The 19,712-nt window shown below is 41.1% G+C and overlaps 1 protein-coding gene across 1 annotated transcript; it reads left to right on the plus strand.

The window, feature by feature from the left end:
• The first annotated feature begins 10,133 nt into the window (after window positions 1-10,133).
• Window positions 10,134-19,706, plus strand: UBE2A (ubiquitin conjugating enzyme E2 A). The gene is made up of 6 exons (XM_004275810.4): window positions 10,134-10,372; window positions 10,512-10,592; window positions 10,986-11,011; window positions 16,890-16,979; window positions 17,981-18,069; window positions 18,413-19,706. Exons 1-6 carry the CDS (start codon window positions 10,329-10,331, stop codon window positions 18,539-18,541), a joined length of 459 nt encoding a protein of 152 aa, XP_004275858.1. The 5' UTR covers window positions 10,134-10,328; the 3' UTR covers window positions 18,542-19,706.
• Window positions 19,707-19,712: the final 6 nt, after the last annotated feature.

Consider the following 19,712-nt stretch of genomic DNA (forward strand, 5'->3'; position numbering starts at 1 on the left):
AGAGTCGCGCAGAAATGACGTCATCCACTCGTAGCGAATCTCCCCTACGTAGGCTGGTCACGCGTCCATAGTAGTTGTGTGAGCTTACCGGCCGTACCATCAGGCTAAGATGCATCGTGAGCCTCCCAGAACCTGACCTAAGTTCTCTGGGACTGCTTTACTTGGGACACTTAATAATTTAAATTATTCATTTATATTTCTATACACGTATACGTATGTATATGCATATATACATATATATATATAGCTAGATATAAGAAAGAACTATTTACACTTTATATGCATGATACAGAGTTTAGGTGTGCCTCTAAATATGATTTTGATTGGCTGTATTCAGGATGAATACCTAATGAAGTAGAGGAATGTTAAAAATTGAGATCTAGGGCTCCCCTGGTGGCGCAGTGGTTGAGAGTCCGCCTGCCGATGCAGGCGACACTGGTTCGTGCCCCGGTCCAGGAAGATCCCACATGCCGCGGAGCAGCTGGATCCGTGAGCCATGGCCGCTGAGCCTGCGCGTCCGGAGCCTGTGCTCCGCAGCTGGAGAGGCCACAGCAGTGAGAGGCCCGCGTACCGAAAAAAAAAAATTGAGATATAATTCACATAACATAATTTACCCTTTTTAAAAAATTAATTTATTTTTTGGCTGTGTTGGGTTTTCGTTGCTACACACAGGCTTTCTTTAGCAGCTAGAGGGGCTACTCTGTTGCGGTGCGTGGGCTTCTCGCTGCAGTGGCTTCCCTTTGTTGCAGAACATGGGCTCTAGGCGCGAGGGCTTCAGTAGTCGTGGCGCGCAAGCTCAGTAGTTGTGGCTCACGGGCTCTAGAGCGCAGGCTCAGTAGTTATGGCGCATGGGCTTAGTTGCTCCGCAGCATGTGGGATCTTCCCGGGCCAGGGCTTGAACTCGTGTCCCCTGCATTGGCAGGTGGATCCTTAACAACTGAGCTACCAGGGAAGTCCCATAATTCACCCTTTTAAAGTGTATAATTCAGTGGGTTTTAGCACATTCACAGAGTTTTGCAACTATCACCACTACCTAATATTTCATCATCCCCAAAAGAAATCCCATATCCCTTAGCAGTCACTCTCCCCACCTTTTTCCCAGCCACTGGCAACTACTAATCTAACTTTCTCTCTCTGGATTTGCCTCTTCTGGACATTTCATATGAATGAAATCATATAATATGTGGCTGTTGGTATCTGGCTTCTTTCACTTATGTTTTCAAGGTTCAACCCTGTTGTACCATGAATCAGTAAAAAAGTAGTAATGAATCGGTAAAAAGGAACTTCATTCCTTTTTATGACTGAATAATATTCTGTTGTATGGATATACCACATTGTGTTTATTCATTCATCAGTTGGTGGACAATTGGGTTGTTTCCATTTTTGTGATATAAAGAGTAGTGCTGCTATGGACATTGGTGTCCAGGTTTTTGTGAGAACATGTGTTTCTATGCTTTTATGTTTTGTGAGGACGTATGTTCTCTTGGGTGTTTACTTAAGAGTGGAATTGCTGGGTCATATGATAACCTTATGTTTAACTTTTTGAGGAACTGCTAAGAGTGTTTTCTAAAGCAAGTTTATTATTTTACGTTTTACATTTACCACCAGCAATGTATGTGGGGTTCTGATTTCTTCACGTCCTCACCAATAATTATCTTTGTCTTTTTTATTACAGCCATCCTGGTGAGTGTGAAGTGGTATCTCACCGTGAGTTTGATTTGCCTTTCTCTGATGGTTAATGATACTGAGCACCTTTTCACATGCTTATCTTCTTTGGAGAAATGTCTATTCCAATCCTTTGCCCATTTTTAATTGGGTTATTATTATATTGTTCAATTGTGAGAGTTCGTTATGTATTTTTGGATACTAGACCTTAATCATGTAAATGATTTGCAAATAGAGGCATCTTAATGATCCCATTTGCCACAGGTTTAGGGAACATCTTCCACCCTTCCTTCCTCAACCCAGAAACTCTCCCAAAATGCTCTCTGTGGAGGACCAGAGCCTGGGGCAATCCAGAATAAAGACATTGAGACAGTTTACGTTGGATAGCTTCAAGTGATGACACCAAAATAGTGGATTTTTAACAGAGAACTTACTGAAGGAAGCAGGAGCTGGTGACCAGAAAACTGACAGGTTAGCTGGAAGAAGTGTAGTATTCAAGATACACAAGATGTAAACCAATGAGAATTTAAAGCAATCTGCTAGACCTCAAATGAACATGAGTTAATAAAGTAGAAAAGAAATGTCAAGTCTTAAAGAATCATAGCGTTTGCTCCTTAGATATTAGTCCAGTGTCATCCCTATGATTCTATGTTCTTTATAATAGTATTTATTGATCTTCTACTGTGTGTTAGGCACTGTGCTACATACTGGTTGCATAGTGATCAATTATAAACAGTCTCCCTCCCTTAAGTGGCTCAGTCAAGCGCAGGGGTGGGTAAAGGGCTAGAGAGTAAATATTTTAGCCTTTGAGAGCCAAGAGGAAAAATCAAGAACATTATGTAGGTACTTATATAACGAGAGAAAACAAATTTCCACAAATGTTTTATCAATGAAATTCAAAATATAATAATAACTGAGTATAATTTTTGCATAATACAGATCTCCTAATAAGAATGGCATTCTTTTATGGAGAGGATAATATTTCACTTAATTAGGGTTCAAAGTGAGTGTTTCCTATCATCAAATCAGTTACAATCTCAATACACTTATTATTATTATTATTATTTTTGGCCGTGCCGCGCAGCATGTGGGATCTTAGTTCCCCGACCAGGGGTGGAACCTGTGCCCTGGAAGCGCAGTGGAAGCGCAGAGTCCTAACCACTGGACCGCCAGGGAATTCCCCTGTTTTTGTTTTTTTTTTCAATATATTTTTAAAGGTTTTTAACTTGTTTCAATTGGTCAAGGTTTTTAGGAACCTCACTTTTAATCTGTAATAAAAGTTTACAACTTGATTTTTTTAAGAGTTAACAAACTGCAAGCACCTGTTAATAAAGGTCTTAATAAAAAATCTGTTACATATATTTATCCATTAATGCTTATCTGTAATGAGATTTATGTATTTCATCTTTGAGAAAAATCTTAACACAGATAAGTACTGCCATATACTGATATCAATCCACAGGCACCTCCGGACTTCCCCAGTGGTCCAGTGGGTAAGACTCCATGCTCCCAATGCAGAGGGCCTGGGTTCAATCCCTGGTCGGGGAACTAGATCTCACATGCATGCTGCAACTAAGAGCCCACATGCCAAAACTAAAAGATACCACATGCTGCAGTGAAGATCCCACGTGCCGCAACTAAGACCCGGCGCAGCCAAAAATAAATAGACAGATAAATAAATAAATTTTTAAAAAAAGAATTGCAAAATGGTGACAATTGAGCATTAAGTCAAATGCAAGGTCCTTCTGAAAGCAGAGCTCTATGCAATTGTACAGGTTACATGCTTATGAATCCAATTCTAGTTTAAGAGAACTGGCTTCATAGGCATGTAAAAAAAAATCCACAGGCATCTGAGTTTTAATTGAGCATATTCATCTCTTAGATGGCACTTATAGAATTCTATCAGATTCTTCTCTTGACATTTGCCTTTCAGTATGTTGTTACATTGCAGAATAATCAATTCCAACTGAAGTTTGGGTGGAAGCTCCTCAACTGCACAGTTAAATTGCTTTTGAAATACAGAAATTTCCTTTGCACTTGCATCAGGGTCCAAAAAGCACCACTGGAACTGTAATCTGAGCTCAGAAAAGATATCCACTGCAAATTTGTGTGGGATTGCAAATCTTGATTTTTTTGTTTTAACATTTGACAGCACGGGAAGCAATTAAGTAACTAGACATTACTTGTGGTTCAAAAACTGTCAGTTGTCATCGAAGTGATTTCACTGCAGTATAAATTTCACATGTAAGCAGCGTTTTGCCTTGTAAGTTTAGGTTAAATTTATTAAGTAACATTGTTACCTCTACAGCAGAAGCTAATTCCATTCAGTGTTCAATAATAGTGGTTGAGGGTGATTCTTCTGGCTCAGAAAATTCTCAATCCCAGCCACGAGCTATAAAAATACAAAAACAAACAAACAAAACAACAACAAAAAACCTTATAACTGCTAAGTTGTTGAACTGCTGTTGGTAGGGCAAGTCAGAATATTCAGCCTCTTTTTCTGACAAAAATTCATGAAATTGACAATGGTTTAGTCCATGAGAGTGAATGAAGTTCACCGTTGACACGAATGGTTGAATAACACAAGATAGATTAAAATATTTTCCTGCGAAGTACCTGCTGTTCAATAATATGTAACAAATAACTATAGGATTTAAACAACTTACATTTTCGCAAGCTTTGTACATTTGTCCAGCTAAGCCTTTTTCTTCTTCATACATGTTTGAAATGCATCTTAGCAGATTCTGCTTCAGGTTGTATTGAATTAGTGGTCTCTTGACTTTTTTGAAAATATTCTCATTTGCCATCATCTACAGATTATCCATACAGGCCAATTCTTCCATCGCTTTAAACTCAGCATTGACTCTTCAAATAAACAACAACATCTGAGGAGTATTATTAAGATCTGTCAACTTATAAAGAGACAAGGAAAACCACTTGAAATAATTTGCCCTGCTTTTTAAATGACTATTGATGTTGCTTCCAATGTCCTCAACTTTTTGAGCTGCTGTTCTTGGTGAAAGGCTAATAGTCTTTAAAAAGTTTATTTTCCCTGGACACATTTCTTTGGCTTCTGCAATCAAACACGATTTAATTAACTCACCATCAGTAGATGGCTTTCCTTGCTTGGCTAACAAATGAGCCACTCAGAAACTTACTTTGGCAGCAACCTCATTTTCATTTTTAATTTTTGTGAAGCATTTTGCTATGGTAAGATATTCTATTTTAAACTTTCTAATTTTTCTAACCATTGCTTTCCTCTGAACTGGGAACATTGTAATGAGCACTTAGTTTGGTAATGTCGATGTATATCATATTCTTTTAGCCATGCTACAGAGTCATTGTGTAATAAACACAGTGTTTTGACATCTAAATTGATGACCAAGTAATCTACACTCCACTGTGCCTTAAAAGCACAACATTCAAAATCCACTTTTATTTTCTTCTTTTGACATGCTAGGTATGCACTTGTAATAAAAAAAATAATAATAATGCCAAAACACAAGTGATACGAGTGGTACCCAAAATGCTGTTGAGATATAACTGTGTCACCATGGTTCGTAGTGTACCGACCAACAGTGGGAAGTGATGAGAGCACCACATACACTTTCTGTCACAGCTACTCCACTCTGCTATTGCAGCACGAAAGCAGCCATAGTGAAAACTTTATTTATGGACATTGAAATTTGAATTTCATGTCATCTTCATGTGTCATGAAATATGATTAAATACTATTCTTCTTTTGATTTTTTTTCAACCGTTTAAAAATACAGAAAAACATTCTTAGCCTGCAGGCCATAGGGGGAATGCTGGCAGGCTGGATTCGGTTGTAGTTTGCTGGTGGATGTGGCTGATTTGTTTGAATTCTCATGTGCAACACTGTAGCCATTTGTATTAGTTTCCTTTTGCTGCTGTAACAAACTACCACAAACTCAGTGGCTTAGGAAAATTCAAATTTGTTATCTTAGGGTTCTGGAGATCAGAAGTCCAAAATCAATCTCACTGGTCTAAAGTCAAGGTGTCATCCAGGCTGATTGCTCCTAGAGGCTCCAGTGGAAAAGTCATTCTCTGCCTCTTCCAGCTTCTAGAGGCTGCCAGCAACCCTTGGCTCCTCGGCTGGTAGCTGCATCACTCCAATCTCTACTGCCATCATCACAGGGCCTTCTCTCTGAATTCAGACTCCTCCTTTCCTTTTATAAGGACCCATGTGATTATTATCAGGGCCACCTGTTTAATCCTGGATAATCTCCGTATCTCAAGATTCTAAATTTAATCACATCTGCAAAGTCCCTTTTGCCGTATAAGGTAACATGTTCACAGGTTTAGGACATGAAGATTAGCACATGGAGATCTTGAGGAGGGGTGCATTATTCAGCCATGCCTTTGTTTTCCTCTATTCAGCAGTTCAGCAGGTAGTGAAAGCCTATGTTCATGGCCCTAATTTCCCCATTTCTCTAAGCTTCACCATTTCTCTCTCCTCTCTCCCTCCCCCTATCTCTTTCTCTCCTTGTGTTCTAGGGGCTATAAATGGACAGCATACTACTACCTTTACTGCCAAGAACACACACTGTGACCACTGGTGTCTCCTGTGTAGGTGATCCTCTTGATTTGTCTTCCAAGATTATTGGAGTCAAGAAAAATCTTTTGATTTTTATTTTCTGTTGTTCCTTGGTTGTCATTTGTACTGAATTTTATTGATAGAAGTGGGAACTATAGAAAAATAAAATTCCTTGCCTTCACTGGCTAACAGAAATACAAACTCCCAGCCTCATAAGGCAGGAAATGATATTTTATTTGGTTTCTCTCTCCAACCCCAAATAGTCGAGGAAAATCACAATCTATTCTGCATTTTGAAAACAAGAACAAAATTCCACAATTTCCCTAGTCATATAGTCCCATATTTTTCCTCCCTTTTAGGAAAATGCTCAGATCCTTGCCTCTGAACAATTTGGAATTTTTAATCTTCTCTGCAGCTGCATTGCTAACACACTTTTCTTTAAATTGAAAAGGACCTCTAGTTTCTTGACCCCTGTTCTTGGGGGGAAGGGGGGATGCTTGCCTGTGAAGAGGGTATTTCTTCAAGATGTCAAGGTGAGAATGGGGTGGAAGGGATGCTCGGCCAGCTCTGCTATAGTTAGTATATTCCAGCCCTATAATCGCCTGTGCTGGAGAACAATCTTCTGTGTGCTGCTTGCTATGACAACCCTGCTTCTGATGGGGAATGTGAGGGCACAGCGTTCCTGCAAAGCAATTCCATTGTGCAGTCAGGGAACACTCTCCCCACATCCCGGTGCCCCAGGGCTTCCAAACTGCTTCGGTTCATGCTCTTGATTTTTCCTCATTAGGTAGTCAAAGAGCTATTCCTTAGCTATACAGCAAAGGAGTTGCAGAAAACAGGCCTGCAACAAACTCAAACACATCTCTAGCCTTCAATGAGTTTTAGACATTTATACCCAGTCCCTTATATCCAGGAGCCTCCCAGACCCTCTCCTCCTCTCCAGTACATTATATGCTGCTTCTCAGTAGGATGTTTTCAGTACGTCTCTCTTGGACTCAAACACCTACAAAAGCTGCCTATCAAGCCTAAATTCCTCATCCTCGCATTTGAGGGCATTTAATTAACTTCTGTCATCCTCACTTTTCCAAGCCAAGGTCTCGTCGGTCTGCATTAGCCACTCTAATCTGCCCACTATCCCCAGATCCTGGTTAAGCTCCATGTCCATGCTCGTGCTGTTGCCCTCATAGAAACTGCTTGAGTTTCTCCCTCCCAAGCCCTGCTTTCATCTCTTCTGAAACAACTTTGAAATAGACCCATTCCAGGAAGCTTCTTCTAACCCCACCAGACTGATGATTCCCTTGCTGTACAGCCCCTCAGCATCTGTGGATTCACATGTTTCTGCTATGTATCTTGCTGCTGCTCTGGAGGGAGAATTCTAAGATGCCACCCCCTTCCTCAAGATTTCTGGTCACTTCTTTCAGCTATTCAGTCAAACACTAATCTAGGTTCTGCTATGAGGCAAATTTGTAGACGTAATTAAGGTCCCAAATCAGATGATTTTAGGATCAGGAGATTATCTGGGGTGGGCCTGACCTAATCAGATAAGGCCTTAAAGTGAACTGGGCTCTTCCTGAAGAAAGAGATTCAAACTGTGAGATGAAAAAATATATATACGTTAAAAAAAAAAGTGTGAGAGGGATCTGATGGGAGAGAAATTCTCTATTGCTGGCTTTGAAGATGGAGTAGGCCACGTGGCAAGGTATGCAGGTAACCTCTAGGAGCTGAGACTGGTCCCCAGCTGGCAGCCACTGAGGAAATGGGGCCTTCAGTCTTACAGCCACAAGGAACTGAAGTTGGCTAACAGCTTGTGGTAATTTGTTAAACATCAATAGAAAACTAACGCACTTGCTTTCGTAGACCTTGCTTTTGTTGATTTCATATGTGCGTATTAGTAGACTGCAAGCTCCTAGATTAGAGGAAAAGGAGGTTTTTAATTTATTTTTGTAACCCCTTCCCATCACAGCCATAATGTGATGCTATTAGGGAGATTTGCCTTAACTGATACGTTGGAGTTAATGGGAGATATAAATCCTTGGCCATGAGAGTACTTGTTGTAAAGCAGCAGCTAGAATCACTACCACTGTCAAGTGCCTCCTGCCTCCCATGTTAAAAACAATTTCCTGCACATCTGATATCTTCTGGACATCTTCATGCGAATGTCTCACTAGTCCCATGAATTCAGTAAGTCCCCAAATGTCCTCTCCCAAAACTGCCCCTCCCTCTCTATTCTGTAATTCTGGTAATGGCACCTTCAAACCCCCAATTATCTTGGAGGTTAGAACTTGAGCCATTGTTTGTTTGTTTGGCCACACCACACTGCAGTGCGCCGTGGGGCTTGTGGGATCTTAGTTCCCGGACCAGGGATCGCACCTGTGCCCCCTGCAGTGGAAGCGCAGAGCCCTAACCACTGGACCGCCAGGGAAGTCCCCAGAACTTGAGCCATAGTTGACTCCTTTCTCTCTCTTGCCCCCACATTCTATCTGTTGCCAGGTCCTCTCCATTTATCCCCTCCTTTCCATGTTTATTGTCTTTGCCTGGTTCAGTATCTCTCACCTGGAATACTTCAAGAGTCTCCTAGTTGCTGTCCTGGGACCCATCTCTGATGAGCACAGCTCTGATCATGTCGCTTTTCTGCTCAACCACCTTCCAAGGAAGCCATTAGCTTGGCATTCAAAACTCTCCATGACTTAACCCAAACCTACCTTTCTCATATTTTCAAAAATCCTTAAATGAGTATTTTGCCTACCTTCTATGTTATTTTGGGTTGACTTTTTTTTTTTTTTTTCCCGGTACGCGGGCCTCTCACTGTTGTGGGCTCTCCCGTTGCGGAGCACAGGCTCCGGACGCGCAGGCTCAGTGGCCATGGCTCACGGGCCCAGCCGCTCAGCGGCATGTGGGATCCTCCCGGACCGGGGCACGAACCCGTGTCCCCTGCATCAGCAGGCGGGCTCTCAACCACTGCGCCACCAGGGAAGCCCTTGGGTTGACCTTTTAAAAAATATTCTTTAAAACTGTTATTGCTTTTGCAGGTCCACATACTAACTGTGACTCTTCCCTGCAACCTGCAGCTTTTTCACGTGCATCTTACCGTTACTTTACTTCAGACTCACTGCTCTTCCAATTCTCTGCAGTCGGATATTCTCATACCTTGGACTCTTCTGAACATATATTAGCTGCTTGGCTTGTTGAACTGCCAAGGGGAAATGTGGTTCCAGAGCCAAATTGTGAGTGCCCAAAGCTAAAGCCTCATTCTGCTCGCCTGCAGCTCTCATTCCCTCCCCCAGGACACACAACACCATTTCATTCTGCTTTGGGGGTGATCATTGGCCTAAATGTTGGGACCCAAATCCCGCACATTCACCCCATAGAGAACGGACCCACATTCCATAGAGAAGGGACCCTCGACCTCATAGTCGAGGTCGATTTATTCTTTGGATTTTCAGTCATTTTAAGCAGTCACACATCCTCCCCAGTCTCCCGTGTCCGCAGGGGGTGTGTCCCCTAGACTTCCGGCTTTTGGACAACCGGTTTTGCCTCCACCCACTCCCACCTCGAGATCTCGAGATTGGGACTTCCATCGTTCTTCTCCCCCCTCAGCCACTGTGCTCACTTTAATCTGATCTCAAAAAAAAAAAAAAAAAAAAAACAGAAAGAAAGGGAAAAGAAAAAGGAAAACAGAAAAGAGCTTCCCAGGGTTCGTCTTAGAATTGGCAAATAGAGGTGCACCCCCTTCCACCACCCGATCCTAGTGAGTTCCAGGCAATTACGTGCGGCCCGCAGCTCGCATCTCACCACACCCCCGCCTCCCGCCCGGGTTTAATGACCTAAGCAACTTTCCGTCCCCCCCCCCGCCCCGTCTTGGTACGGCCTGTCCGGCGATCGGCGTTCCACCCCCGCCCTTTCCTTCTAGGTTGGTTCAGCCCCCGTCTACTCAGGGGTGGTGCTCAGCCGGCGCCAGACAGACCCTCGACTTCGGAGAGGCAGTGCAGTTCCTCTGGGAGCGTCCCCCTCGGTTCCTTCAGCTTCCTCAGCCTCCTCGGCCGCCTTACCGCCCGCGGGGACGCGAGAGCTCGGTGTATGCCCCACCCCTGACCCCGCTAGAGACATGTCCACCCCGGCTCGGCGGCGCCTCATGAGGGACTTCAAGAGGTAACCCGCCCGGGACGCCGGGGTCCGGGGGCTGCGGCCGGGGCGCAGGGCGGGGCCGGCGGAGGGCCGGGCGGGCGGCGGGGCGGCTGGCGGCGCGAGCGGGTGCCGGATCTCGGGCCCCCTGTCTGTTTCCTTGAAGGTTGCAGGAGGATCCTCCAGCCGGAGTCAGCGGGGCTCCATCCGAGAACAACATAATGGTTTGGAACGCGGTCATTTTTGGGTGAGTCTGCGTTCCGGGTGGCGGCGAGGGCTAGGGACGCATGTGCCCTCCGAGAGCGGCCCGGTGCGGAGGCGGGGGCAGAGGGAGAGTGTTTGGGGCTGGCTGGGCCTAGGCGCCTCCCCGGAGCCTGTGCCTCGATTAGCTCGGTTCCCGCTGCCAGGGGAACCATTTGGGGTACTAAGGGGGGCGGGGCGGGGAGTGGTGCCGCTTCGGCGCGGCGGCCTGCCCGGGATTTCTGAGCCCCAGACCTCTGCTGGTAGTGGTTTTGCGACCCGGGAAGCGGTGGTTTACCAGCGGTGGAGCGAGCAGGGCTCGTAATAGCCATCTCCTCAGATGAATCGGGGAGAGGGGAGCCCCGAAGCGGGAACTGATTGTTTTTTCTCTGTGTTGCAGGCCTGAAGGGACCCCGTTTGAGGATGGTAAGAGAGTTTCTTTACCCACCTTTCAGGAGCCTGATCATCTGGGGAAAGGGTTCCCAGTCATCCTGGAAGTGCCTCCTACTTAGGAACCCGCTTCTCCCTAGCCTCTGCCTACTAAAGGCTTGAGTGGAATCCAATCTGTGGCAGGTTGTTCTGGCTATTGTCCGCTTGACTAGAACTGCATCTTTTTTATTGCTTCTTAAAAAAAAATCTGGGTAAGGCAGTAAAAGGAGCATCATACCACTGATGTTAAGGGTCTGTGAGGTTTGGGCTGTGATCCTGCTAAATTCAGCCCACCATCAAGATACTGAGTAAGTGTCAACCCAACCACTTGCTGATAGGCTCAGAGACCCCAGGGACCATTTGATTCAGAATTCTTCACAAGGGCATGAACTGTGTTCAGCAGGTGCTTAATGTGTGTTTGTTGGATGTTGAATGGATGCAAGAATCCCTTGCACACAATTGTCTGGTTTCTACCGTCTGGCATTGAGTGCCTGTCAGCCTCACTGCTTTAAGATGGTCTTTAATGGCACCTTTAATAGCCAGTTTGAGCATAATGTTTCTAATTTTTAAATGAGTTTTCAGTATGTGCTTTTATCAAGACTTGATGGTCAGTATCTCAAAGCAGTTCCACAGTTGAGGGGAGCCTTAATGTACTGTCTTGACCAGTGTCCAACCTACTTCAAGGTACTACATGTACTTATAGTTACCTGATTTTTAATGGGTTTAGGTTTGACCTTTAAAAACACACGTTAGTTGCTTTTTAAGGATTTTTTAAAGCTTCCTATTTTGAGATAATTATAGGTTCATGTGCAGTTGTAATAAATAATATTACAGAGAGACCTTGTATACCCTTCACCTGCGCCCCCGCCCCTTTGGTAACAAGTCATCTTGAATGACTATGTACAACCAGGAAATTAACATTGATATAGTTTTAGTGCATTCAGTTATGTGTGTGTGTGTGTTTGTGTGTATGTAGTTAATTGTTTTTGAAAGCTTAATACATTTAAAAAGATGATTAAAAGTATTTGAACTACTAATCGACATCTTTAATATCTTGAGGTATTTTTAAAAAGAAAAGGATCTTTCTGTTATTTTTTTCTCAATGACTTACCTTCCTTTGGTCACGTAGCATTTGAGAGATATTGTACACATATGCACACACATATGCACATAACTCAGTTTGAAGGCAGGAACAAAAACATTTCTGCAAACTACTAAGTACAAACTTATGTTGCCAAGTCAGTTTGCTTTTTGATGCTACCAACCACAAGATGTTGTGAGGTAGGTCAATATTAACCAATTCTATGATTTGTCTCAAACACTCACATTTCCCTAGAAGACTGTAGACAATAGCCTAAATACTTGTAGTTTCCTCTCTACCTTCACCCACTGGGTGGATATCACTGCTCTTCAGTGCTGCAATAAAAAGAAATGACAGCAGGGGAGTGTGATCCTCAAGCCATACTATTGATACTTTGGTGCAGTAAATCATTTGAACTGATCCTGATCTGTAGCAAGAGCTAGCTAAGCTTAATTTTCCTCTACTAGATTGGTGCTAGTTCTTCATACTTAAGTTTTATGTGCAGATTAGCTGTGTATTTGCTTTAGCTCCAGCAGGCTTTGTTTTCATTGGCTTCTTTTTTCCTCCTGATTTTACTCAGACTGCTTTACACTGGGCACAGCTTTATTACTAGTACACCACTTTGCTGGGGTTGGCAACTTAAATATTTCAAGGGTGCTTCTCTCGTTTTAAGTGGTATGAGTTGAAAAGGTACTTGTGGAATCCATTATCTACCTGGACCTTCCCCCTTGACATTACTGGCTCTTTTTTTGATGATGTGTATCTCCACCCTGACATTGCTGAAAGGAATTACTCAGGCTAAATGACAGTACCCTTTTCTCATTCATTCTTTTGAGCAGTCTGCTATCCATGGATGCTTTCTCAGGTGTCTAGAACACTGACCAAGTTTACAAGAAATTTTTTGACCATTTAAAAATCCCTGTTATTTACAGTTAGGGAATTTACTGGAAAGGCCCAATTAGGGACAAGTGGCATAGTTGATTTTGCTGTTGCCAATGTGTTATATAAATCAACAGCTCCAAAACTACTTTTGCTGCTTCCTTGTAAACCATTTGTAGTGGAGGTTTCTGGAACAGCCAGACCCTAGTTAAAGAGATGAAATTTTAAGAAAAGGAACTCTTAAAGGTATTTGATTTAACTTTACACACTTGAAGGTAAGAGGACTATGTTCCCAAGAGCTTACACTACCAAACAAAACATTGGGGGGAAATACTTCCTCATAAAATATCTTGGTATGTATGCTGAATACGAAGGTTAAGGAACAATGTATCCTCCATCACATCATCTGAAAATTGTTAATAGACACAGTAAGATACCAGTACTTGATTTTCATAATAGATGTATTCTTAAGAATTTGGTGTCTTTTAAAAAAAAGAATCAAAGTCCACTAGGGGTGTTCTTAAGGTAAATAAATCCTATGATGAAGAGTATTTAGGTATTATCTTAAAAATCAGACTTTTTTCAGTCATCCAAAAAGAATTTTTTAAGTACATGTACTTTGCTTTCTCCTCAGGGGTCACAGACTGGTGGCTAAATGGCAGGAAACACCTACAGAGGTGCTTTCTTTGGCCAATACAATATTTTCAAAAAATTGAATTTGTGACAGGCAGAACATACACCCTCTGCTTTAACCATATCACTCCCTATTGCCATACACCCGCCATTTAACTCATTTATATAATTTTCCTGGTCCCTATACATAGATGGATTAATTTATACTTTCCTTACAATGTTGTGACCTCCTCAGGAAGATAAAAAAATCAGTACAGATTGTATACAACAATGGTGAGGCTTCAGTTTCCAATTATTTTAAAGCCTAGCCTTCTAAATATTCAGAGGACAAGCTCTAGTCTCGATTGCGTAGTATTAATTCTCAGATTTTAAATTTCCTTAACATTTGTTTTGGACCTCAGAAATTGGATTGAGAGTTGTACTAAAGAGGTTCTCATTGTTTAAGGTGGCTAAAAGTATGAAATATCCCTTTAAATGTGTGCTTTGAGTAAGATTTAGGTACATCCTAATTTATATTCACATTGAATATAAATTATCTTGGTTTCACTTCTCAAGATATTAAATGAGCTCTTCTTAAAGACTTGATTAACTTCTTTGGTAGCTAGGTAACCACCTTATTGAACTTTTAGGCAAGCATTAGGCAGAAAGTTCAAGTCAAGGGTTTTGTGAGCCACCAGCGTATGTACTCAACTTGCTTTCACTGTGATTGATGTAGGTCAGAAAGAAAGTACTATTTAATATTTGAATTCATTAATTGTATTTTTCTTACTGATAGTGAAGTTTGGATTTTTGGGTTTTGCCTCCTTCAGCTGGGTCTAGAGATATGAAACTGTAGAATTACTGTAACTAAAATATTTATGAAGCACTTATTTTGTGTCACTGTGTATCTTTCCCTCATTTAAACCTCACAACAATGTTATGTAGCAGGTACTATTATTAACCCTATTTTACAGATGAGGAACTTGAGGTTTACTCAAGTTGAGCAGTTTCCCCAAAGGTTTCATAACTAGCAAGTAGCAAAGCAAGGATTTGAACCCAGATCTGTCTGACTGCAAAGCTTCTGCTCTGCCCCACTGCACTCCACTGTTTCCACCTACGCCTGCCTTCTGTGTGACTTTACCACCTTTAGGTATCATATTTAATGATGGTTTTAATTTAAAGTACCTGGGAGCTCTGCATGCTATTAAATCTGCCCAATTTTAGAGCAGTTTTTTTAGAGCAATTTCTTGATGATAAATCTCTAAGCTATAATTTAAGCGGGTATCAACACTGAGCCAAATGTGTTTATACTTGAGATACATAAGGAAGCTCAGAGTTTTGAACTAACACTCATTCCCACTTTTTCTTGCGTATTATAATATCATAGAACTGAGAAGAAAGAACTATGCTTTCTTCCTCAAAAATAGGAAGAGTTATGACCAGGTGGTGATAAAGGTGAAGTGTGTTCTGATGGACTATAGCATGTTTATCCATTCCAAAATATTTTGCTTTTTGTCCTTAGTTATAATACATAGTAACTTCAGATCTGACTTTCAAGTTTAGGGAGTAACTATAGTTGGGGAATATAATATGTCTCCATATGTTGCATTTTTAAATTTTTATATATTTATTTATTTATATTTGGCTGCGTTGGGTTTTTGTGGCTGCACAGGCTTTCTCTAGTTGCGGCAAGCGGGGGTTACTCTTCGTTGCAGTGCGCGGGCTTCTCATTGCGGTGGCTTCTTGTTGCAGAGCACGGGCTCTAGGCGCGTGGGCTTCATTAGTTGTGGCACGCGGGCTTGAGTAGTTGTGGCTCGCGGGCTCTAGAGCACAGGCTCAGTAGTTTGTGGCACACGGGCTTAGTTGCTCCGTGGCATGTGGGATCCTCCCGGACCGGGGCACGTACCCGTGCCCCCTGCATCGGCAGGCGGACTCTCAACCACGGTGCCACCAGGGAAGCCCTATAGTCTTTTTTTCTTAAGTGGAAAGGAGGAATGGAAGCAAGGAGGAAATAAATTGCTAACTCGAAGGAACCAGTAACAAATTATACTCTATCTGAAGTGTGGTCTATTGTATTAGAATAAGTAATTTATTAAATGGACCAGAGTAATATAGTGGAACGTGCATCACCTTAGATAATAACTGATTCCTTAAGATTACTTCAAGAAATTTCAGTCAGGAAAAAACAATTGCCCAGTTGTTTTCTTGAATTTATTAAACCCAATTAAAAATAACATTTTGAAGAAAATAATTTCCCCAAATCACAACATCCAACAATTCTTTTTTGGTGGGGGGCGGGGGCGTGCTGTGGGGCATGTGGGATCTTAGTTCCCCGGCCAGGGATCGAACCAGTGTCCCCTGCAGTAGAAGCGCAGAGTCCTAAACACTGGACCGCCAGGGAAGTCCCCAGCAATTCTTGAATGAGATCCAGTTTGTCCATTTCTTATAAATAAGTCTGTTAACTTAGTATACTTTAGGGCCTCCTGCTACCTTAGTTGACACATATTCAAGAAAAATAATTTGTTTCAATAGTAGCGTAAACATCATTAGAAAGAAATTTACTGGAGACATGAATGCAATCTAATATGATTTTTTAATTATTTCTGCCATTAATTCCTACCATTAGTGTGAATAATTGAGTTGGTTTTATAGTGAAGTAGCTTGTGAGTCATACTTGAGGGTTTTAAAGAGGGACTGTGAAGTTTTTTCTGGCTTACATTCAATTATGTTTTCATTATAGAGTTGCTATTACATGAAGAGGAGCCAGTGAACACTTTTCTTATTTCCTGCTATTTTAAAAATAATTTGATTACTGATTTGTATTTCTAGCATTGGTTTTTGAACTTTGTGCTCTCATTCTTTCTAGTGCATTTAAAAATCACCATTTAAGATGACAGCTGATTAAAATTGGCCTTTATTAAGGTCTTTCAGTCTTCTCAAGGAGGAAGGCCACGTTTTGGCTCTAGTTGCTTGTCATTTTAAGGATGTCTTCAAAATGTACAGTGGCTAAAGTTATCCTGCAGGCAGTAATTTTGAGTTTAAAATGGCTGTATTTAAGTTTGGGGGAGAATAATGGAAAAACAGAAAACAAATCACCTTTGAGTGATGGTTCTTACAGTGTCTGTCCATTTTTAGGGCAGTCTCTGGAGCTGTATCTCTTACCTGGTCTCTTTCCTCTCTACTCTATATCTTTGCATTATTTCATATAATATTTGAAAAAAGAAGTCATGTAGTATTAAAAACAAAGTACTACCGAACAAAGTGATAAGTAGGTTTTCTTAACCCTTTCTTTTCTAATTACAGGAACCTTTAAGCTTACAATAGAATTCACTGAAGAATATCCGAATAAGCCACCTACGGTTAGATTTGTCTCTAAGATGTTTCATCCAAATGGCAAGTATCACTTTTAATACAGTATTTCAAACTACTACACTGTTTATTTGGGAGGTATTCCACATTTCCTATTTGTCTGTAGCACCTGAGTATTTGTCTAGGCATCTTGCTGTTTCCTGAAAGCTGAACTTGTTCATGGTGGTCTGTTGCTGTCTTGGTCTGTGGTCCTAGAACTGAAGCAGTGAAGGGACATTGCCTTTGCTTGGAATCTGAGAGCCTCCTGGTTTTGATGATTTTATCATTTACTTACTAAACAAAAATAAGGATGTTCTTGAGGTTTCCTTTTAATGTAAGGCCAGATTGGGGTAGTTTTGTGTTGTGATTATTTTCACTAGCATTTAGAGCAATAGTTTTCAGCTTTGGATGCAGATCAGAATTAGCGTGGGACATTTAAAAGCCATGGATGTCCCGGCCCCACTCCAGACCCACTGAATATCAGATTCTGTGGTTGAGTCCAGGTATACGGTATATTGGAAAAGTGCCACAGGTGATTCTAACTTACTATTTTGCTCTTTTATTTTTTTTTCTAGTAGTAAGCCTAGAACAAGTTGCCTTTTATTCAGGTTAATAATGTATTTTCCAGGGTATCAGATATTTTTATCTTCACACCAAAATGAAACCTTGTGAACTCTGAGCTATCTTAGTTATTTCAGATAGGAGATAAAGTTTAAAAATTTAGTGGAGTGAATTTCCCATAAGTCTATCAATGATGAGGAACCCTCTTAAAAATTGTGCGTGGTTTCCTGGATAACAGGGCAGTCTTTTCAGAATAACAAGCATTAGGTATCCTCCAGTTTTATACTGATTATGTTTGACATTCTCTGATCATCCTGTTTCACTAGTAGTGATTATGACACTTTTAGGAAGGTAACTAAGAGGCAGCTAAGTAGTCTTTTTTAAACCTCAAAAGCAAAGTATTCTTGACTGTGTTTGTCTTGACTATGATATTAAAACCTTAATGGTTTTGTTATGTTTAACATAACCTACTTCTATGCTCTTAGTCTATGCAGATGGTAGTATATGTCTGGACATACTTCAGAACCGTTGGAGTCCAACATATGATGTGTCTTCCATTTTAACATCCATACAGGTGAATTTTCCTTAATGTGACTATGGCCTTTGATATGTTTATATTAGCAATTGTTTTTGAAAGTCATAAGTAAAAAGTAGGTAAGACCTAACCCGCCAGAAAACATACACGTTTGCCTAGCTACTAGCAGATTAATGTAACTGTAGACTATTATGCTAAGAGAGCAAATTTAGCTGCTACCTAGGACAATTCGAGTGTGTTGAATATACATATTGGGTTGGCCAGAAAGTTCGTTCAGGTTTTGCATAAGATGGTACGAAAAACCTGAACAAAGTTTTTAGCCAACCATATGTATATGTATATTTGCATTGAGGAACTGACTTTTTACAAATTGTCTCTATAGTCTCTTTTGGATGAACCCAATCCCAATAGTCCAGCAAACAGCCAGGCTGCTCAGCTGTACCAGGAGAACAAGCGGGAGTATGAAAAACGTGTTTCTGCGATAGTAGAACAGAGCTGGCGTGACTGTTGACCCGGGTGCAGGAAAAGAAGCAGCTGGTCATAAGAAAAATATATATTGATGTGTTTGTCACCTTCCTATTCATCAGTGTCATTACATTTACTTTATTAAAAGCAAAATAGCTGTTGTGCTGTTTCCATCTTCCCTTGCCAGGCTTTTCCTACCCCTTCTACCCTCTCCTTAAACATCAGAAAACACCCTCTATGAGATCAAATGTACTGTACCTGGGTTACGTGCAAAAAGTCACTAATGCTTAATTAATTCCTTTTCTGTTGTATCTCATTTCCAGTTTTATGGCAGTATTGTGTTACTGTACTTTACACTAAGCTTTTAAAATGAATGAATTTACAAGTGGTGCTTATGCATAGCTTGATGACCAGAATGTTATTTTTAACAGAATGATTATTGAAGAGTTTCACCCTGGCTGGTCCTTCACTTCTGTTGGATTTAGAAGTGAATTTTTGGAATATGGCCTATAGAAAACAGGGAAACAAATCCACATAAACACTCATTTTGAAAGAGCAATGGAAGCTAAAAAGGCTATGGTACTAATATCAAACTAACATGAGTTGTGTTTTGTACTGGTAGGAAGGAGAATGTTAAAGGGCTCAGCCAAAGGAGTGCAGCATAGTAACTGACACTTCCTCTCCTTGCAAGGTGTTCAATGGACACACCCAAGCTAAGATTCAGAATACTGAAGTCTTCTGGATTTTCACTTTTTAAAGAGGTGTGGGAGCAGAGGAATGGAAACAATCATTAGTTTTTAAGCTAGGGAAGGTTGGAGATCCTTTAATCCTTTTAAAGGAGCAGTGCTACCCTAGATGAACAAATTTATAATCATTGTTTTTTTTAGAGTTTTAATTAACCCAAGGAAGGGAACATGTCTGTGGTAAACTATTTTCCACTCAAATCCTCTGTTAATGCTGCATGCTTTAGTTTCTTCCTCCCTTTCAGTATTATAAGAACCTTAAAGTCAATGTCTGTAATCTTTCTTTGGATATTTATACTTTCAGATTGACAGTACCTTTAAGTAGCAGTGTGAGACAAAGCTTGTTTTGTCTGATGTTCCATTGTCACCTTTTGTGCATTTATCACTCTTCTGAATTTAACTTTGCACAAGTAACCCATGTAAAAAATGTACATTTTTCAAAACTTGTAAATAAAAATAACCTTAAAATTTTGT

This window comes from Orcinus orca, chromosome X (assembly GCF_937001465.1).
Source record: "Orcinus orca chromosome X, mOrcOrc1.1, whole genome shotgun sequence".
NCBI classification, from domain to species: Eukaryota; Metazoa; Chordata; class Mammalia; order Artiodactyla; family Delphinidae; genus Orcinus; species Orcinus orca.

Excerpts from the sequence above, each read along its gene's own strand:
- UBE2A (XM_004275810.4), top strand. The coding sequence starts at position 10,329 with ATGTCCACCCCGGCTCGGCGGCGCCTCATGAGGGACTTCAAGAG. Across the intron at positions 11,012-16,889 it reads AGGGACCCCGTTTGAGGATG|GAACCTTTAAGCTTACAATA; the intron begins GTAAGAGAGTTT and ends TTCTAATTACAG. Across the intron at positions 18,070-18,412 it reads CCATTTTAACATCCATACAG|TCTCTTTTGGATGAACCCAA; the intron begins GTGAATTTTCCT and ends TTGTCTCTATAG.